Raw genomic sequence first — 21,715 nt, forward strand, 5'->3', positions numbered from 1 at the left:
TTATGCTTTTATTATATAGGACTAGAGGCTCAGTGCATGAAATTCATGCACGGGGGGAGGAGGGAGTATCTCTCAGCAGTCTGCACCATTTCCAATCTGGGACCCCAACAGGATTGGGCCTAAACAGGCAATTGGACATCCCTCTCACAATCCAGGACTGCTGGCTCTCAAATGCTCACCTGTCTGCCTGCCTGATTGCTCCTAACCACTTCTGCCTGCCAACCTGATCACCCCTAACCACTCCCCTGCCAGCCTGACCGATGCCTAACTGCTTCCCTGCCAGTCCAATTGCCCCTAACTGCCCTCCTCTGCCAGCCAACTTGTGGTGGCCATTTTGTGTCCAGATGGGGGCAACCACCTTTGACCACATGGGGGTGGCCATCTTGTGTGTTGGAGTGATGGTCAATTTGCATATTAGTCTTCTATTAGAAGGATATATTATATAGGATAGCATTTTTTCTGGGTTTATATATTGTCTTAAAATGTAATTATTCTGATAAAACTCAAAACAGTGTATTTTTTTTTAATTATCCTTTGCTTAATTGGAGAGGAGGTACAGAGAATGATCCAGACTAATAAATATCCCTGACCAAGGCTATACTTTCTTTCATTACCATAAATTGAAGTAGACTTCTTGTATTTATATGATAGTTTTCAGATTATGTTACCAATTTTATTAATATATAAGCAATTATAAATAAGATCTAGAAATATAATTAATATGTCAGCTTAAAATCTTGAGGAATTTTTAAGGTTCCAAAATAACAAAAAGCAAGACCAGCGAGCAAACAAAAAAACACTGGATGAGAGAGAATAAAATATAAAATCATTAAGATATGCACAAAATAAAACATCAATGTATTTAGTTTATACATAAAATATTATATATATCAAAGTCCAACTATATTTAAAATGCAAACAACAAATTAGAAAATATTTAATCATAAAATTATAAAAGCAATAAAAATTAATATATTTAATATATTTAAAAAACACAAATTGGTAATAAAAACTGAAGGGTGTTAAATAAAAGGAGAAAATATGCTATTTGTTAATTAATAAAGTGATAAATAGAAATAAATAATATATATGTGAAATGTATAGCAAATTAGCATTAAAAATCAAAATTGAATTAATAAATGCTACTGTCTTATCAGACTAATAAAGCCCTAGCATTTAAACCTTATTACTGACACTGAGAATGTAAAAAATGGGGCAATTTGATTCTACTGGTGCTATTGTAAAATGGTAGAACAGCATCAATTGCATTTTAAGGAAGTCTTTCCAGATAATCTCTCATCATCTGCAAATGTCTGAATGCTTCCACTGTTAACCCATTTGTTTACAAGTGCGGGCGGGCACAGGAACCATGTTGCGACACATCAACAGCCATAGCCAGTGCGTAGCCATAGCCAATCAGATGTTTCTCTCACAGTGTAGATTGAGAAGCTGCTAGTAATCTCTTTACCTGGCTAAAAGCTTAAGATGTGATCTGGAAATCTGTGAGGCAGCATAAATGAAAAATCAGCCAGGCTGTTTTGTAGAAAGTGTGAAAAATGATGGATATGGAAAAAGAGTAAGACAGTCAGAGAGATGTGGCAAATGGTTTTTCATTTTTTTGTCAGTCTCTGCCTATAGACTGACCTTTTCTGTGAGTTCCAGGAGACTCCGTATCTCCTAAAAATAAACAACTGTTTTTTACTCAACTTGTTTCTGATATTTGAAGTGAAATCATAATAGAATAACTTATTTGAAAAAGCAATTTGGAAGACAAGCCACAGACAGAGAAAAAATATGTGCAGAAGACATAATGGATTGTTATCTAAAATAAACAAATAAGCCTTAAAACTCAATAATAAAAAAAACTAGCAACGCAAATTAAAAGTGGACAAACAATGTGAATAGACCCCTCACTCAAGAAAAAATACAGATGCAAAAAAAAAATAATAATAATAAGGATGCTAGGCATCATGTACCATCAGGGACTTGCAAATGTTGGTGAGGACGTGGAGCAATAGGAGCTCTCACTCATTGCTGGTGGGAATACAAAATGGTACAGCCACATTGGAAGACAGTTTGGCAGTTTCTTACAAAACTAAACATACTCTTACCACATGATCCAGCAATTGAACACCTTGGTATTACCCAAAGAACCTGAATGAAAGCAATAAGATGTCTTTTGGTAGGTGGATGGATAAATAAACTGTGGTACACCCAGGCAGTGGAATATTGTTCAGCAATATAAAGAAATGAGCTACCAACTCTTGAAATAATACAGAGGTAGCTTAAATGCATATTACTAAGTGGGGAAAAATCTGAAAAGGCTATATATACTGTACATTTTTAAGTAGATAGCTATGAAAAAGACAAAACTGTGGAGACAGTTTAAAAGATCATCAGTGGCAGGGATTAGGAAGAAAAAAAGAATGAATAGTGAGAATTTTTAGGGCAGTGAAACTATTCTGTATGATATTACAATGGTTGCAGTCATTATATACTTGTTAAAACCAAGAGAATGTACAATTTCAAACTCTGATGTAAACTGTGGACTTTGGGCGTAATGATGTGTAAATGTAGATTCATCAATTGTAACAAATGTGCGATTATGGTGGGAAATGTTGACAGTAGAGAGGACTACACATGTATAGGGACGAGTACATGGGAACTCTGTACATTCTGCTCAATTTTATTGTGAATCTAGAACTACACTAAAAATACATTTTTTCTTTTTAAAGAAAAAAAGTAATTTGGGAATTGTTTCAAGAGCTTTAAAAATCTCATACAACAGCCCTCATTGGTTTGGCTCAGTGGATAAAGTGACAGCCTGTGGACTGAAGTGTCCTAGGTTCAATTCCGTTCAGGAGCACATGTCTGGGTTGCGGGGGTGTGCAGAAAGCAGCTGATCAATGATTCTCTCTCATCATTGATGTTTCTGACTCTCTCTTTCCCTGCCTCTCTAAAATCAATAAAAATATATATTTTTTAAAATCTCATAGGACAAAGTCAATAATCCTCATTTGGAGAATCTATCCTAAGCAGGGATATTCAAAATAATCCAAAATAGCTATATGATAAAAACATATTGTGAAAAAAAAACACACACACGCAAAAAAACAACATTTTGGACAAAAAAGGTTACTTGTGTTATTTATAAAAGTGAAAAGCAGAAAAAAATACAAAGACATAACAATAAAGAAATGGTTAAAATGTAATAGATCTATAAAATCCAATGTTATGGTCTGACCTATGTGGCTCTGGTTGAGCGTTGACCTATGAACCAGGAGGTCACAGTTCTATTCTCGGTCAGGGTTGCCAGCTCATTTCCCAGCGTTGGGCGTGCAGGAGGCAGCTGATCAATGATTCTTTCTCATCACTGATGTTTCTATCTCTCCTCCCTTCCTCTCTAACAATCAATAAAAATATATTTTAAAATATTCAATGTTATGTAAAATTATGTGTATAAAAACTGATTTAAAATTGATAATTTATTAGATTGTAGTATGAAGTAAGAAGACTATAATGGGGGCATATATTTCCTGACTTTACATAATTTTAACTGTAACATTCTGTTTGCATTTTACAGGACAGATTATTAAAAAAACTAAAGCTGTTATTAAGGAAATTATGTCTATAAATGCAATTTTAGAATTTTAGGTAGCATGGCAATTCACTGGGTAAGTTTTTTGTTTTGTCCCAGCCAGTTTTTATGGTGCCCTTCATAATCTACCATTTGGTTGATATGCTTTACGAACATATCCCAAGAACTCTAAGTCATGGCAAAATTATTAGGGGCAATTTTCAAGTGTGATTCTCTCTCTATATCAGTTATTTAATTTTAAAAATATCCAATGCCCAATGAACTTATTTTTATTTAGTTTTACTAGCAAATTATTTTTATAAATATACTGAAAATTTTTTTTTTGTATATGTAAAGTCTGAAAATTATAGGAATTCTGCAAGAGTAAGGTATTTTTTTATTACCATAACCTTCTCTCATTCAGAAGACAATGTTGTTGTTTTTTTTTAAAAAAAGGGAAACTATAAAATAAATTTAAAAAATATTTTGAGGTAACATCTAATGATTTGGGTAAACCTTATCTTTTTTCTACACTACATTAACTGGTTATTAACAAAGCATTTAAGTTTCAGGATTTTTTAAAATGCATTTTCAATATCAATAATAACATTAAATGACCACAAAACAACCAATTCCAAGTTATCTTGAAATAATACATAATATAAAATTTAAAAAAAATATAATGAAACATGGCCCTTACTAATGTCATAAGTTATATCTATGCCTGTCAGGTTACTTCTGTTTGCTATTTCACTCCTAGTATACTTTTTTAAAGTATTGCATTTATTCATTTATATATTGAAATGATCATTCTAAAATCTTGATGCTGATATTTATCTTTGGATCAAGGGTTTGTTCTTATTCTAATACTAGAGGCCTCGATCCCTCACTGCCCAGTCTTAGTCCGAAGGACGATTGGATGGCCGTTCGGTCGATTTGCATATTACACTTTTATTACTATAGATAATGTCAATATATTCAATGTACAGAGTTTGCACCCAGTGTTACCATAGTTACTATAGGCTCTGAAGCAGAATGCCTGATATCAGAGGCTCGGGCACAGTTCAGATGTACTGAGGATGGTGTGGTCTGTAACACACAGAAGTGGTGTGAAATTTGCATGGCATAACTGTAGAAAGTGCCTAGAATCTCATTGGCATCTAGTGAGAGTTTAATAAATATTCATTTTAATGAGTAAATTGAAATCAAGGGAGAGATACTATTATTCATGCTCATCATTTCTAAAGATTGCTACCATTGTATTCAATATATTCCATTAATAATATTGTAAAAATGAAATTGGTTTCCATAGTTTTTCAAAGGTGCATCATTTAGTGTGAATCAGTAGTTACATATTAATTCTCATATTTAGTCATCTGTGCTTCTTTCATTTGAAACTTAAATATTCATAATTTCTTATAATTGTATTCTTATAATTGTATAGTATGTTCTCTTGTTATTTAATGCAAAGTTATCAAAAAAGGAAAACTCACATATATGCATTTGTCATGTACATATGTGTTAGTCACAAATATACGCCTATTTTTCAATTTATTGTAACATTATTTCTTTGAGGGACACTTTTTTAAAGTGTATTTCTTCTAAAAGGTCTGCATTACTGAAGCTGTCAGAAAAAGTTTCAGATTTCTTCCTTACCCTCAACCTATACCCAGAACAAGCTTTCCTGTGGGGCTTGGGTTATGTTTGAGTTAGGAGGAAGGCAGTTCAGATGATAAAGCAATACCCCTGGGAAAAGACGATTAACATGTATAAAGGGCTTTCCCTGCGGTATAAATGCCAGCACGCGCCCTCTTGGCGCTTCAGAGCCTTCCTGATGTATATATGCAGGGAGTGAGATCGGAACAGCCCTTTGAGACAGCGATAGAATAAAACTCTGATTTGGGGAGCACCGGTTCTCCTAACTTCTCTATTCACTGTGGGAATGAGTTGCCAACCTTTTACTTCGGCTGATACCTTTATACCTCTTAATTCTGAGACTTCTGCAACTCTGCCTCTGATAATGCATCACAGCGCTGCCGAGTGCCTACCCGTCTCCAACCACACCACCAATGTGATGTCCACAGGTACTGACTCCAGTAACATCTGCAGGGGCCAGGCCTCGCGATTTCAGATGGATGCTTTGATCTGTTAATTCAGATAGCTTTGCTACTTTTATTTTTCCTTTCAGGTTAAATATGCTTAAAGTTAAATATTAAGGATATTGAAGAAGTCAAAATATCTAAGAAAGTTTTCAAGCAATATTAATAAGTGTAGTAATTTAACTTATTTTTGGTTCATTATAAAATCTGATTTTTATATAAGTAAACAGTGAATTTGGCTATTTTTAATCCAAAATTCATTTTAATTGGAAGTTTATGGATATAGAGCAAACCTAAAGAAATAGCTTAGAAATAATTTAATGTTTTAAAGCAGTAATTTCTTTAACTTAAAAATTTGTCTTTTAGATTATATTTGCTACTATTATAAAACTAGCCAAATACTTCATCCTGAACACAACTAAATGATTCCCAATACCAACAACAATGGATTTCAAAGAATAAACTAATTAAGTAATTTTAATAAACTTACTTTTAGAATAATTCAAAACTCGAAAATAAAAACTAGAAGCAATATTTAACATTTAGAGCCCAGGAACTGAGTTTATTATTCTCAAGACCGAGTTCTGAAGAGACTTCAACCTCTAACCAACTTTTGATATTTTCTTTACATAACTTTCTTAAATAAAAATTAAACTTGAAAATGCAAATAAATTGTCTGAAACACAAATAAATGTGTTTTGTTAATGCATATTTCATTATTTAATTATATAGTAAAGTAAGTGTTTTAAAATAGAATTATAAATAGACTAAATCTTGAGCTGAATAAATTCTTTCCATTAAATAAAAATGTGCTATGATTACTTTCCACTTGCTTTAAAAGCAATCTAAGTAAGGAAATATTATATATTTAGAAATCAAATTTGAGTTGGTAAATTCATATTTGGTTTAAATGATTTAGGCTTTATTTTATAATTAGTCAGATTTCAAATATATATTTTAAATTCAGCATTACTCTTCAGCTGTATTTTAAAGAATATAGAAACTACATAATTAGACTTTGGTAAAGTCAATAATGTTGAAATCTTTTTCACCTACTTAATATTATCATTATTTATCTTAAAAGGTAATAATGGGAATATAGTGAAACATGTTTTTTGAAATCATAATAAAATATTTTAAACAAAAATATGTGCTATAAAATTTTAAACTATCACTAGCTAATTATATATTTTTAATAATAGGGTTTTCTATAAATAGGGGATAGGAAAATATATAATGTTTGTTTATTCTACTATGTGAATATTATTTCAGAATGAAAATAAAATTTAGAATTGAGGACATGATTTAGCAAGTTTAGACTCTAAACCTCATTTATTTTTAAGATTTATTTATTTTTAAGTAAATAAATAACATATTTAATAAGTTAGCCTATCACTTATCTAATAGCTCAAAATCATAGAAACAAAATGTATTTAAATTTTATAAAGTAAAAAATATATGATGAGTAAAAATGATCTAAATGTATTTCAAATGATAATTGCATTGAATTTATATTTTTTCATCAAATCATAATCATTTGTCCAAATAAGAATTGTAAATAATGGTTATAATAAGAGCTTTTGGGTATTTAATTTGTTTTGTGTTTATTTGTTTAATTTTGTAATCCAGAGCAAGGTTTGTATAATCATAATGTAAAATGACTTTAGTTCTTTTTACATGTCAGTTGTAAAGTGAGAATTTATAAAGATATTTTGAAATATTAAACTTATTCTATAGTTAGAGAAAAATGATTTACTTCTCTAGGAGACCTCAAGGCTTTGATTACTAGATCATATTTCAAATGTTTTAAAAGATCCAAATTCCCTACTTTTTAATATCTCTTGGATATTTGTTCAAAAAGATATGCCTATACTATATTTATGAAAAGCAAATGCTATATTCAGGATATGAAGGAGAATAAGAAAATTAAATATGTGAAGAAACATTAATTAGTGTGAATATTCCCTGGTTTTAGTCATCTTGTTTTTTTTCATGTTTAAAGCTTGATTTTAAGAAGTTTGGTAATTTAAATTTACTTTCAAAGTACACATTGACGCCAGGAAGCATGTAACTATTTATGAACAAGTTTGTGTTTATGTGGTAGGGACAACCTTTATAGACATCACTATAAAATCAACCTTTTTTTTTTTTTTTTTTTTAAGCAGCTTTATCATTGGAATTGTCAAATTGGATGCAGAAATCTATGACCTTAAGGTTTCAACAGCAGCATAAACATATCATACATTGTCACAGAGTTTGCACAAACCTGTAAATTTAGTGGGATTTTCATGATTGTATAGAATAGGAGCTTAGTTGCTGTGCCATTTCCTCTTTGATGGAAAAAGTTAGCAGAATAACCAATATAAGAACAGTTCAAGAGTCCATTTCTGTGCTCATTCTTCCAGAGAAAGATCATTTTATATCACTTTACATAATAATTTTAAGAGACTATTCCTCTAGCTGGTTTGTTACAATGTCAATATTGGATGAAGCCTGAACAAATTCTGCAACTCTCAATTAGCCAAGTCCAAATTGGTCAGTCATCTCCCTTACAGAGCATAGGATATTCAATAAAGGCTCTGTCCACTTCTTGACAAATTTTAACCCCCTAGTTTTTGTTTTGTTTTGTTTTAAAATATATTTTTACTGATTTCAGAGAGGAAGGGAAAAGGAGAGAGAGATAGAAACATCAATGATGAGGAAAATCATTGATTGACGGTCTTTTGCATGACTGCTATTGGAGATACACCCAAAAACCGGGCAGTGCCCTTGACTAGAATCAAACAGACCTTTCAGTCTGCAGGTCTATGCTCTATCCACTTAACAAAACCAGCTGGGGCACCCCCTAGTTTTAACTTGCTCAGAGAACTTTCCCCAAATGAAAACAAACAGTTGTCATTTTCAATTTAAGAATGGCATAAATGTGTATTTTTGAAATGAAATGAACATGTCTGAATCATCATACATTTTCTTACCAGTCCCATCTATTTTGTCTTTGATTCAAACTTCTAAATGCTTGCGTACATATTTCCCGATGACAACGTTGGAAATCACAGCAACTGGACTTCATTATTCTGTTCCTTCCTGTCACTATGGAAATCAGCCATCAACCTACGGAGTGATGGCAGGTAAGAAAAGTTGTCTTTGCATATGAAATTGAGTTTGGGGAAACTTGGATGAATTTTCTGGGTCTAAGAGAATCTTGATCTGAAAGTTACATACATTTCTTTTCTGAATAAATAAAACATCATGAGATCAAGACTACTTACTTATTGATGCTTATCTGAGGCATTGATAGCATATTTCTTAAGAAAGGGAAACAACTGACTAAAGGGATCCGCTAGTCATAAAACTCATGACTTAATCTTAGGTTATGGCCAAAGAAAACATTTAATGGTTTTAAATTTTAATGATTTAAGAATTTTTGGTACACCTATTTTTTTTAGACAATCCGTGATGTTTTATATTTATTCCTGCTTCGCGGAGAGAAATATTATGGGGACAATAAGCTAGTAAAGCTCTATGTGAGAATATGTGTGTGTGTGTGTGTGTGTGTGTGTGTGTGTGTGTGTGTGCGCGTGTGTGTGTGTGTGTTTGTGTGTGTATACATGCACACATATAAGTCTGAGAAAGAAACATTAGATAAAGGAATTTACCAATCTTTAATTTCTCAGTTTAAAACTAAATAAAACATGAAAACTTTAAAATAAACTATTTCAGAACTAATTAGCTTCTCTTCAGTCTATGAAGCAGCATTCTGAGTAAGTTAATACCTTCACCTTTATGGTAAATAGAGAATGATGGTCTTAAACACTACCTGTAAATTCTAATGTCTCTTTTTAATTATTAAGAAATAAGGAAAACCATACTTTTTTCTTCCCCTTTGAAAACTGATCACTTATGATTCAGACACTCAGTAGTTAATCAGTATTCATGGTTAATGGGAACAGCCCTCATTGATGAAAACAGCATTCTTTATGGAATAGTACAATGACACCTTTAGAGGTGCAGGAAGAATGCTTCCCGGGGCCTCCCCAGCATTTGATTATGAAGATGGGATTGACAAGCACATGGTCCGTCATGTGCTGCTCTTTCGGAGCACAGGGTTTGCTTTTCATTTACAGCAGTTCCCCTGAAGCCAGGTGCAGCTGCATGCACCCTCAAAACCCAGTGACAGGCAGCGGTGGACTGAAGTCAGCACCAAGATAAAATCAGCCACAGACCAAACACTATAAGGTGGATTTTACTGCCACTGTCCTTCCCACCAGATTAAGGCCAGTGCCTGCAGGCCTGGTGAGTTCCCAGCTGGCCTGAGAACTCTAACATCTTTCCAATTTCCAGGATCGGAGAAAACAAGCTCAGGCAGCTCAGGTTGTGCTGGTGCAAGGTTCCCGGCAGGCACTCAGCAAACCCAGAGCGGCCCCTGGAAAAAATTTTAAAGTGATGCAAAGCCTGGGTTAGCAACATCAAAAGCAAAAGTGTTACCCTAAGATTTGGAGATATCACTGTAGTCTTAAAACAAAATTAAATATGTTCGTTACATCAAGAAAAACTCCCCATAACTAGCCCAGAAATTATATTCAAATATATTTTGAGAATGATATTAAAATGTGATATGCTTTCTAATTTGTTTGGATGTCACTATTTTGACATATAGTCAGAATTAGCATTTGCATCACGGCAGATGAAAGTCAGAGAATCTGAACTCTCCTGCCTTTATCCCCAGAGAAGCTACACAAATTGAGTTATAAAACACATGAATTCAGAAATAAGATAGTAGAGGTATAAAACACAAAAGAGAAACCCAGTTATGTCATTTGAATTTTCTGAGTAGTCTCAAGGCGTTCATCAAATAAACCTCTACACATCCATGGAAGCATCTTATCATCAAGAACAAAGACAGTTCCTTGTCACCTATTCCATATAAAAGTGGTGCTACAGAAAATGCTATATTTCAAAGGATGTGATATTGCTTTATTTTAATGTGGTTATTTTATTACCTATACTCTGATGCTTACATTTAGTTTGAGCATTTCATTAAATGAGCAACCCACTGAAAAGGAAAAGCTATAGTCAATATTTTGTTCAAGTTGGTAGGGAGGACATTAATTATCAGATTAATTAATTGTGCATCCTGGTGCATAGACAGACTAATTGGGAACAATGAGTTAGATAAACTAATTTTGAGCCTTGTTCAAGCCATTCACATCTTTAACTTTCAGTCTCTTCATATTTCAGTTGTACGGATATCACAACTCTATTAGAGATGAGTTGGGGCTAATTTTTACCAACTCAACCTGTCTTTCTCTTGATCTTCTCTTCAGATACACTTGCAGCTGAATTCCTTCTTCTGTCTCTTTACTTCTGAGAATTTAGATAAATTCAACAGCCTTCAGTATTGAAAACAGCAACCAAAGAATTATAAATGCTATTCAAAATCTCTCCTAAATAATAATAATAATAATAATAATAATAATAATAATAATAACAACAACAGCAAACACTCTCAAAACTTTGAATCGTGGGTCTCTGGAATTGTTTCGCCTCTCTAGTTTCCTAAATTAAGTGACAGTTAGGAAACAGGCTCAGTGGACTGTCCACCCGGCCTGCCCGCCCACACCCACCTGCTTGTGAAACTGGTGCCAATCAGCTCCATGTACTGCATGTTAACCCAGCAGGGTTATGACATAATGTCCAACCAAGATCTGGTAAGAGAGTTCTTGTTTAAAAACTAATTTTAAGAGGGAAGCAAAATAGCTGAGGTTTGGGAATCAACCAAGAACACAAATGCCCATTTTGCTTTAATGAGTAGATAATGAAGAAAAGATGACTATGGCTGAAAGTGCCCACTTTAGTTGACAGAGATGCAGTGGTCGGCAAACTCATTGGTCAACAGAACCAAATATCAACAATACAATGATTGCAATTTCTTTTGAGAGCCAAAATTTTTAAACTTAAACTATATAGGTAGGTACATTGTTATTAACTTCATTAGGGTACGTGGTATTTTGTGGAAGAGCCACACTCAAGGGGCCAAAGAGCCGCATGTGGCTCATGAGCCATGGTTTGCTGACTACTGACATAGAGAAATAGCCTACTTTGGAGCTCATCTCTTCATTCTCAAATTTTCTTTCCTTCCCCCACCACCCTGCCCCCCAACTTGTTCTGGTTGTGTTGACTCTGAGGGAAGGAGTAATTCTGAGGATCTTTTGCCTCTGAATCATGAAGGGCCTCTCAGTGGCTCTAAGCTGACGTATTTTCCCTGTTTTTTAGTCTCTGTGGCAGCTACTCAACTGGTGATGGCAGCAGAAAAGCAGCTTTAGGCAATATGTAAACAAATGGGCGTGGCTGTGTTCCAAGTAAACTTAATTTAGGAAGCCTGGCGGAGGACTCCTGCTATACATGGATAGGATTTATCAGTTCCCAAAAGATCAAAGGTCACATTCAAACTTAGGATTTTCTTCAAATCATTGTAATGGGGGCGGGGGGAGAGAAAATAGAAATATTCAAATGCACATTTTTGTGTGTCTACAACCAGGCAGAGTATTCTGCTTTGTTTCCCTATTCCCTGTGTTGGTTCCTTTAAGGCTTCAAGCCCGTAACCTCAGAGACATTGTCAGCATCTGTCAGAGCCACATGCTGCAGGAGAGCAATTTGCGCGGGTACCACGGTACATTGAACCAGCGCCCTGCAAGGCGAGCCCTCCTCATCCCCACTGCCTGCCTTAGAGATTCACCTCTGTCCCCCACACAGAGACACATATGGAGCAATTCAGCAAGGCTGTAGTAGACTCATTTGCAATGTGAAAATAGAGCTGGGCTGTGGAGAATAGGCAGGCACTTCCAAGCTATTTAGATGAGTGCTTGTCTAGGCTTACAGACAACTTCATTTTATTAATGTCTGGGAAGTTGAATATGAGACTCACCACTGTACGGAGTCACAGCATCTTTTACCTTGCCTTTTAAATGATTTATTGATTTTAGCCGAAACCGGTTTGGCTCAGCGGTAGAGCGTCGGTCTGCGGACTGAAAGGTCCCAGGTTCGATTCTGGACAAGGGCATGTACATTGGTTGCGGGCACATCCCCGGTAGGGGGTGTGCAGGAGGCAGCTGGTCGATGTTTCTCTCTCATTGACGTTTCTAGCTCTCTATCTCTCTCTCTTCCTCTCTGTAAAAAGTTAATAAAATATATTTAAAAAATGATTTATTGATTTTAGAGAGGAAGGGAGAGAAAGAGAGAGATAGAAACATCAGTGATGAAAGAGAATCATTGATCGACTGCCTCCTGCACAACCTACACTGAGTATCGAGTCCCCAACCTGAGCCTGTGCCCTGACCAATAATCGAACTGTGACCTCTTGGTTCGTAGGTGGATTCTCAACCACTGAGCTCTGCCAACGGAAGCAAAGCTTTAGAAATATTTTTAAAATATCTTGCCACATATACAATACCGATCACCCCCTTCTCTCCTCCAAATACAGGATCAGATAATAGGAAATGTACTGTGTTTGGCTGTGCTTATTACTCATAAATTTCTGTTTAGGGTTAGCTCCAGAAAAACTGTCCCTGTGGATAATTGCGGATACTTTCACTTAATGAAAAGTAAAGATATATCACACGTTTCCCTTTTTGCTCTGGATGCCAAGCCTTTGAACATGGCATTTCCTGTGCACTTTCAGATTCACGATCAAATTACTTTTTAAATGTTTGTTTTCCAGATAATTTATAATGTATAAAAGTACCTTTAACATTTTCTGGAAATAGAGATGGCTGACTTCTAATATTTTAATAAATAATTATACCATTTTTGTCTGAAAGTATTTGTTTTAATGTAGACATATGTGTTTAAACTGCAGAAGTCTTTCAAAGAAAGAATTTGATCTACCTGAGTAAAGATTTTGATGGGGTTTATTGCAATGTTCATTGGACTTTAGTTCTAGTTTCAACTGGATAGTTAATTTATTATGGCATCCAGGAAAAGTTATTTAATTTACTTTTACTTAAGTTTCATATATTTTAAATTTTGGGTAAAAAAAGTTATAAATTCTTCCTACCTCATTTGCTTATATAAGAATAAGAAAATGAGAAAAGTGTAATGAACCCAGCACGCGGTCTCCCAGAGAGCTTGTAGCAGTGTGTGACTATGAATAGCAACAAAAATGGAATGGTCAAGATTGCTAACCAAGTCAGACCTTAGGGCATCTTCTGTAAAATATATGCGAAGATTACTTATGTAAAATCAACATAATTTGACATGAGTTAAATGAGTTATCTAAAGTACCTTAAAATACATTAAATGTGCAAAATCAAACAACAGTTTGATTTTCTTGTCTCTGCTTTTATTGTTTCTCAGAGTATTTCATCCTTAAGTGTGTTAAGTTTCATTTGATATTTATGAGTGTTGAAAAAAGTATAATTCTTTCACATATAAGAACCAACTCTGAAAGCATAAGCGACAGAAAAGTCTTGAGATAAATACTAAGTAGATGCTAAAATAAATGTGATGAGTTTTCTTCTTATATGTATGAATCTTTCTTTTACTTCAACTAACAAAAAATCCAAAATGAATAGAAAGCTAAAAATGAATCCTAAAATTAATAAACATTTCCAAAAATAAACTATATAATAAATTAAACATTGATACAATTGCTCTGAACATTTTTATCTTGTTTGATAAGTTTCATATCCACTAAAGCATTAATTGGATGATTAAATGACTTTTTAAAAAGTAAAACTGAATAATTTGGGTTTGTAAAGTACCATGAAAAACTTTAGATAGGAATTCTTTCTTTCAAATATTTTTCATACCTGTGAAACAGCTAAATTTATTTTATGCCTTTTTGTTTAATCTCTCACTTATATGTCTACTTTGCTTCAGAAAATTAATATAGTCTATTGGATAGGGGTCCACTTTGTAATTACATATTTTCATATAAATAATAGCTGACAATTTGCTGACTTACACTATTCTTTTACTCATTACATATTGATATACTAATGTAAGATCTTAATATTCTGGCAAAATATATTGTTACTCATATTTTTGATTTGTGAATTTATTTATGAAGAAATTATAAGTACTAAACATTCAATGTATATTTTCAGTGTTTCTAAGAATTATTATTGTATATAGTCAGTTGTAATTTATTTTTAGTTTAAATATTTATTAATACTCAGAAACATGATTCATTACTAAATATTTTATTTATATCAAAGCATCTTGGTTATACATGTGTTATTGAATATAAAATTGAAGGGAAATACCTACAATTAAAACATAATGGGTTGTTGAAGAAAACCAAAATAAAAAATCTGGGAATTTGGCTTATATTTTCTCACCCAAGCTCCCCAACTGAGGCAGACTCTTCTCTACTAATGAAGAATGAAATCTGGAATCAATTTAAAAATGTTCACATATTTTAGTCTTTGTGATTTATTATTTAACCTACTAATCAATACAATGCTTTATTATTCAGAGGTGATTTCCTGTCATATCTAGAATTGCATTCTTCCTTGTCACTTATTCTTGCTTCTTAAAAATTATCAAGAATAATTCCACTATACTGAATTTTTTTCAAAATAATTTTGTTGCTGAATTTTTAATAAAACTTTTAAAATTACCTTTTATTAATGTCTATTCACTCCTCAAATATATTTAAACATATTAATGTAGTTTATGTTCTCATAATTCTCTTTTTATCTGCTCTTGTTACATTTTTAAAAGACATAATTATTACTCTGTGATGTTAAACATTTATTGATAAAACTGTCTGGCTTCTCACTATTCTAAAATCAATTTTCTGATTCTAAAAAAACTTTTCAGCATAGCACTTAACCATGTCACTTGATTATAACAACCATCACAGATTATTTGTTCAATGGATTAAGAAAATAGAGATCAAAATACACATTCTGCTGAAGTTGAACCTCAAATTCCCAGGAATGGGTGTCTTGTTAAGAAAAGAAAATGGTGAAAAACTTACACTTCTGAAAGTATTTGCTTATTTCTCTTTTAAATATTTGCAATTCCAGGCTTATTGTCTTTGGCATTATCTTTGCTTTTGTTGCTCTGGGGAAGATGGGAAATAAATCTAGTTTATTCTAAGCTACTCTGACTTCAGCCCACTGAAAGACAGTTACGGTTTTTAGAATCCAGCCTCGCTGTAGCAAAATAATGGGCAAAACCTTTGCTTGTATAGAAATGGTGTGTAGCTACAAATGGCCTTTACTTTCTTTCTTTGTTTCCTTACAGGCAGCTTAGCCCCTTGTCTCTATAAGTTTCCTGACCACACCTTGAGTCATGGCTTTCCGCCCATGCACCAGCCTCTCCTGGCAGAGGACCCCGTGGGCCCTGATTTCAAGCAGGAACTCAGGCGGAAAAGTAAACTGGTGGAAGAGCCAATAGACATGGATTCCCCGGAAATTCGAGAACTTGAAAAGTTTGCCAATGAATTTAAAGTTAGAAGAATTAAGTTAGGTATGCACTTGGCCTGCAGATCTTTATTGTATTACTGTTCCATCGCTTCTATTCTGCTCAAAAGTCCAAGACAGTTATTCTACATCTCTACTGTGGATTTAATTAGTTCAAGTGTGAAAATCCTATAAAAATCTGTATTTCTTTGTAAATTTTTGATAGCCAAAATACATAAATTTTTAAATTAATGGCACTTATTTTCAACTTAACCACCTCAGATTATTTTAAAAGTGCTCAGTTTTCTCTACACAGTGTTTTATTTGAACTTCTGAATAGATGATGCATTCATATTATTCAAAGTCTTATAAGAATATAAATAAAGCATATCCCTTTTGCTTAACTTTCCTGTTTTTCAATGTTGCTAGTTTCTTGTGTATCCTCTTAAAGGTATTTATGCATATATAAGACAATAGATATTTTTATTTCTTCTTATGTATTTTTTATTTAACTATTTTGGGAAGATATTTATTTATTTATTTATTTGTTTATTTATTCATTTATTTTCTTGCCCAGGGATATTTTTTCCCCATTGATTTCTAGAGGGCAGGAGGGAGAAAGAGAGAAACATCAGTGTGAGAGAGACACATCACTGGTCGCCTCCTACACTCACCCCTGCCAGAGCTGCAGAACCGAGGTATGTGCCCTGGACAGGGAATTTAAGTAGAGAACCTTTGGTCTGAGGGCCAACATTCATCACTGACAACCAGCCAGGGCTTTATTGATTTTTCCCCCCTTTTTTAAGCAAGAGGGAAGGAGAGAGAGAGAGGAAAAAAAAAACACTGATGTGACAGCGAAACATTGATTAATCAGTTGTCTCCTGCACACCTCTTACCAGGGAGGGAGCCTGAGCCGGGGCCTGTGCCCTAAGCAGGAATCAAACTTGCAGCCTTCTGGTGCACGGGATGGCACCCAACCAACTAAGCCACCCCAGCCAGCTTTCTTTTAAAAAATGAATGTGTCATATTCCATTTTACAGTTTATTTAACCAGTCCTGTACTGATGGCAAATTTATGTTGTCTCTGATATTATTCTGTTAAAAACAATACTACAGTCATTAACGTCATAAATGTTATTTTGCACCTATACAAATATATGTGCAGGAAAAGTGTTAAAAACAAAATTGCTTGATCCAAGAGTACTTGTAATCTTGGTAGATGTAGTCAAACCTGTCAAACCTGTCTGTGTAGGCATTGAACCAAATTTTACTGCCATCATAGTGTCTCTTGTAAGGGTCCCTCAGGTCTCCATGAAGGCAGGGTGCTTTGTTGTTGGTTTGCTTTTGTTTTCTCCTTAATGACACATCCTCAGTACTTACAACAGTGACTGACACATAGGATAATTATAGTGGTTGAAGGAAAAAATGCAGTTAATCTTTTAGATCTTTGCAAATCAAATAGCTCAGTCTACCTCATGGAAATCTCTGTCATGTATTTGACAGTCGTTTGCAATTTTGTTTCTGTGAATTGTTTACTTTCTATTGAAAAGTGTTCTTAACAAAATAGCTGAAACAACTAAATTAACCTTGATTTAAATTCATGAAGTAGTGAATTTTTTAAAAAATGGATGGAAAATGATAGTTCAAACCTCTATAATTGTGGAATGAACAACAGGTTATTTTGTAATAATATTTATCAGTGGGTGTCATATGTAACCACTTTATGCATACAGGTATATAGCCGTAGGCCCTGAATTAATATGCAGTTACAATATGCAATAAGCACGGCAGTAGGCAATTTATAACATTCATTTGCAGTTTGATATATCTATTGCTGTAAATGGTTCAAATTCAATATTGATGGTTTATAGCAACTTGTACTCTAAAAATGTTCCAGACAGTTAATGAGAATCTTTTGCCAGGTGATAGAAGCATTACCAAATGATGTAGTAAATGTGTTTGGAGGTTTTTATAAAATGTTGGATAATTAAAGTCTCATAATAGACATGATTTTAGGGAAAGTAAGCATAATTTTAATTTTACTTGATACCCTTCAACATATAGCTGATTTTTTTTGTCGTAATGATTGAGATAAAAATACTTATGATAAAACACCATTTATTTTATGCACTATATTCAACATACAATAGACTTTTGAGCATATTCATCAGATATTTAATAACAATAACAAAGAATGCAAGAATTTTTAAGTATCTGATGACATATTTATCCAATGTGGCTAAAAATTATGAATGGAGGATATTCCTATCTGAATGATTTTGACTTCTAGAAAAAATAATTAACTAGAAATAAGAATTTTGAAGTACTGGGCAATTTTACATTGCTCCTTACAAAACAATTATAACTTGCCAGAAAGTATATGCTTAGAAGTGGTATGGAACAATTGACAAAGATTCACAGATGTATACAATCTTGTACCAAAAGGAATGATTCCTGAAAGCTGAAGCTAATGCTTCATTTTCCTTTCGTAGGGTACACCCAAACAAATGTTGGGGAAGCCCTGGCAGCTGTTCATGGCTCGGAATTCAGTCAAACAACTATCTGCCGATTTGAAAACCTGCAGCTGAGCTTCAAAAATGCATGCAAACTTAAAGCAATATTGTCCAAATGGCTGGAGGAGGCTGAGCAAGTGGGAGGTACTAAAGCTGCATCTCTGAAGGCTCTGGGACATTTAACCTAAAAACAGTGGCATCGATTGGTAGGAATAATGCTGAAGTGAGAGGTTTGAGCTTTATTTTTGTGTAGGTTTTTTTTTGTTTGTTTGTTTTGTTTTGTTTTAAATGAAGAATAACTGTCTTGATTCATCATACTAAAAGAAAGGAAGACTAATGCAAGTGTAGCAATAAGTTTACTGCTACGGTAAATAGTGTGAGGATAAGCTGCATGAGGATGGCTATCTAGACTTTGTGGCATAGATGAGAAGTGGTGAAATGAAAATTTTTAAATGCATTCAGACTTTTTTCTTACCTTCATGCTAAATGGGGGTGATTCTATGTGCAATCATTTTTATAAATGAATACTAGTGTAACCAGAGCATTTGCAAACATGAGTATTCCAAATGAATAGCACAAGCAATTGTCAGAAGAGTGATTTAATGTGAGAAAATGATCTACTTATACTAATATGTCAGGACTGGCTAAAGAGCCAAGTTTGAGAGCAAGAGTTCCAACAAAAGCAAATAGAGGTATGATTTATAGACAGTTGTCTTTTGCAAAGTTAATATTTGTTTCTGTATTGACATAGTTATCTAGGGCTTGCAATACAAAATGTCATAGGTTGCAAAAAATTAAAAATTGTATGGTGATTTTATTTTGCATAGCTTTATAATGAACATTTGAAATCCAAATCCGAGTTGTTGTTTTAAACCCTACTTGGTTTCTGTTATTATCCCTCTTTTCCCCATTACAGCTTTATACAATGAAAAAGTGGGAGTGAATGAAAGAAAAAGGAAACGAAGAACAACTATAAGGTATGCTTTTGAGATATTAAATGTCTCTAGAGGGAGGAAAGGATATTTACAAATGGAATAAGCTTTTAGCATATATATATATATATATATATATATATATATATATATATATATGTGTGTGTGTGTGTGTGTGTGTGTGTGCGCCCATGCGCAACATAACATATAAATTTAAGGTGGATATAGCCAGTTGAAAAATACAAACTACATTTTAAAAAGCAGATTTTAATAACTTAATAGTAAGAAGTGGAGAGCTATTAATTTTAAACATCTGTTGGAATACTATGTATTGTTTGATTCATAGCATTTTTGCTCTAAAAATTTTGAATAAAAGAGAAACTGAGCAATCATTTCTAAAAATAGTGACTATTTCAGCTTTCCTGTTATATATAAATCTTGCTCTGGCGATATAGCATTTGTATTATTAAAAATAATAAAACTAGAAATCAGTATTTTAGAATCTTAAAGTCCAAGATGACTTCTTACAATTTAAACCAAAAAGATTGTTGGTTTTGTTTTTTTTTAGTGTGTGTGTGTGTGTGTGTGTGTGTTTTGTAATCTCTATGAGGCTCACGGAGGAAATGCTAAAATGTAGGTTTTGTTTGGGTTGGTTAGTTGTTCACTGAACATTTCATCTATTGTAAATGACAAATGATTTCTGGGGGACATTTAAATAGAAATGCCTACAGAAGTGTTCCTTTCCTTCTCAGGAAGTCAGTGCCCTCTTGTGGTGCAAAGCGGGATAAACATAGAAAGTCTGTTCCTCTACTTATTTCTTCCTGTGACTGGTAATGAATGGTACCCTGCATAAGACAAGTATCTAAAAATACGACAAAACATACACCTATCTTTGTTGAAAGTTTTAAAATGTTTTAAGAGTCCTTAAGTTTTCTTTTCATGTTAATATTTAAAAATTCAACCCAATTTAATTTTGATCTGCCAAAAACATAATCTTACCCTGTCTTTCCACCCCTGCCGTCTGCTCCCCCACCTGGTCGGTCTCCCAGTATCGCTGCAAAAGGTGCCCTGGAGAGACACTTTGGAGAACAGAATAAACCCTCCTCTCAAGAGATCATGAGGATGGCTGAAGAACTGAATCTTGAAAAAGAAGTAGTAAGAGTATGGTTTTGCAACCGAAGGCAGAGAGAAAAACGGGTGAAAACAAGTCTGAATCAGAGTTTATTTGCTATTTCCAAGGAAAATCTTGAGTGCAGATAAGATTTCCTATTGTGTAACTGCAAATTTTTCTGTTTTTCATTCTTTTCTGTTCTCCAACACAAATAGAATGTAGTTATTTGGTTGGCTTTAAAAATCATTCTATATCTATATCAATAACTTTGCAGAAGCTTTTCTTTTTTAAATTCTAAAACTTTAATTTAAATTATTTTGACTAATTATTTTCTTTAAAATAATTATCCTCAGGGGCCATATTGTATATTTCAAGCAAAAGGTACAAGCAGAAGTAAAATGATTCCTTCTCTCCCAGTCTCTCCCTATTTATCATCTATCTGAACACACACACACACACACACACACACACACACACCATGCACACACACACACATACATACACATGCACACACACACAAGTGTACACAGAGGTCTTTTAAATGTTCTTTTTCCAAAGGCTGTATGTTAGCTTTTTAATGTTTCAGAGTAATGTCACATAGTTAAAAAATATCACCAGAGAAAATCCAATTACATGATTTCTTAGCCAATGTCCTGCTTATCATCAGCTTTAATGGTTGGCTTCAATTCAAGTTTTGCACTTAAGAGCCAGAGGTGCCTTAGAATTTTATTATTGCATTTATGAATAAATCTTAATCAAAAGTGACACCTCTGAAACTAACACGTTATGGCACAGTACCCAAAAAAGTGTTTCAATAGAGATTTGTTGAAACATTAATTTATGACCTTTATTATTTATGACCTTTGCATTATTCCTAGACACTGTTTTGATGTTTAGCTAAAGAAAATAAGTTTATTGATTCCTGATCCACAAACTGCTATTCTGTAAGCTGCATGGGGGCAGGGAAATGTCTGCTTGTTTGCTGTTATTCCTCCAGCACATGGGAAAGCATTTGCTTATAGCGGGCATGCATTCTTTAATTTCATTGATTAATGATTTGTTCATCATTAAATGA

The 21,715-nt window shown here is 33.6% G+C and overlaps 1 protein-coding gene across 2 annotated transcripts; it reads left to right on the plus strand.

The window, feature by feature from the left end:
• Positions 1-5,399: 5,399 nt before the first annotated feature.
• POU1F1 (POU class 1 homeobox 1) lies at positions 5,400-21,066 on the plus strand. 2 transcript variants are annotated; one of them, XM_036444954.1, is made up of 6 exons: positions 5,400-5,661; positions 8,655-8,804; positions 15,928-16,152; positions 18,577-18,741; positions 19,514-19,574; positions 20,579-21,066. In XM_036444954.1, the coding sequence occupies exons 1-6, from the start codon at positions 5,520-5,522 to the stop codon at positions 20,787-20,789; spliced, it is 954 nt and encodes a 317-aa protein (XP_036300847.1). In that variant the 5' UTR covers positions 5,400-5,519; the 3' UTR covers positions 20,790-21,066. The 2 variants fall into 2 exon arrangements, with proteins under 2 accessions (XP_036300847.1, XP_036300848.1); XM_036444955.2 differs by having other exon boundaries at positions 8,733-8,804.
• Positions 21,067-21,715: the final 649 nt, after the last annotated feature.

This window comes from Pipistrellus kuhlii, unplaced genomic scaffold (assembly GCF_014108245.1).
Source record: "Pipistrellus kuhlii isolate mPipKuh1 unplaced genomic scaffold, mPipKuh1.p scaffold_m20_p_2, whole genome shotgun sequence".
Lineage (NCBI taxonomy): Eukaryota > Metazoa > Chordata > Mammalia > Chiroptera > Vespertilionidae > Pipistrellus > Pipistrellus kuhlii.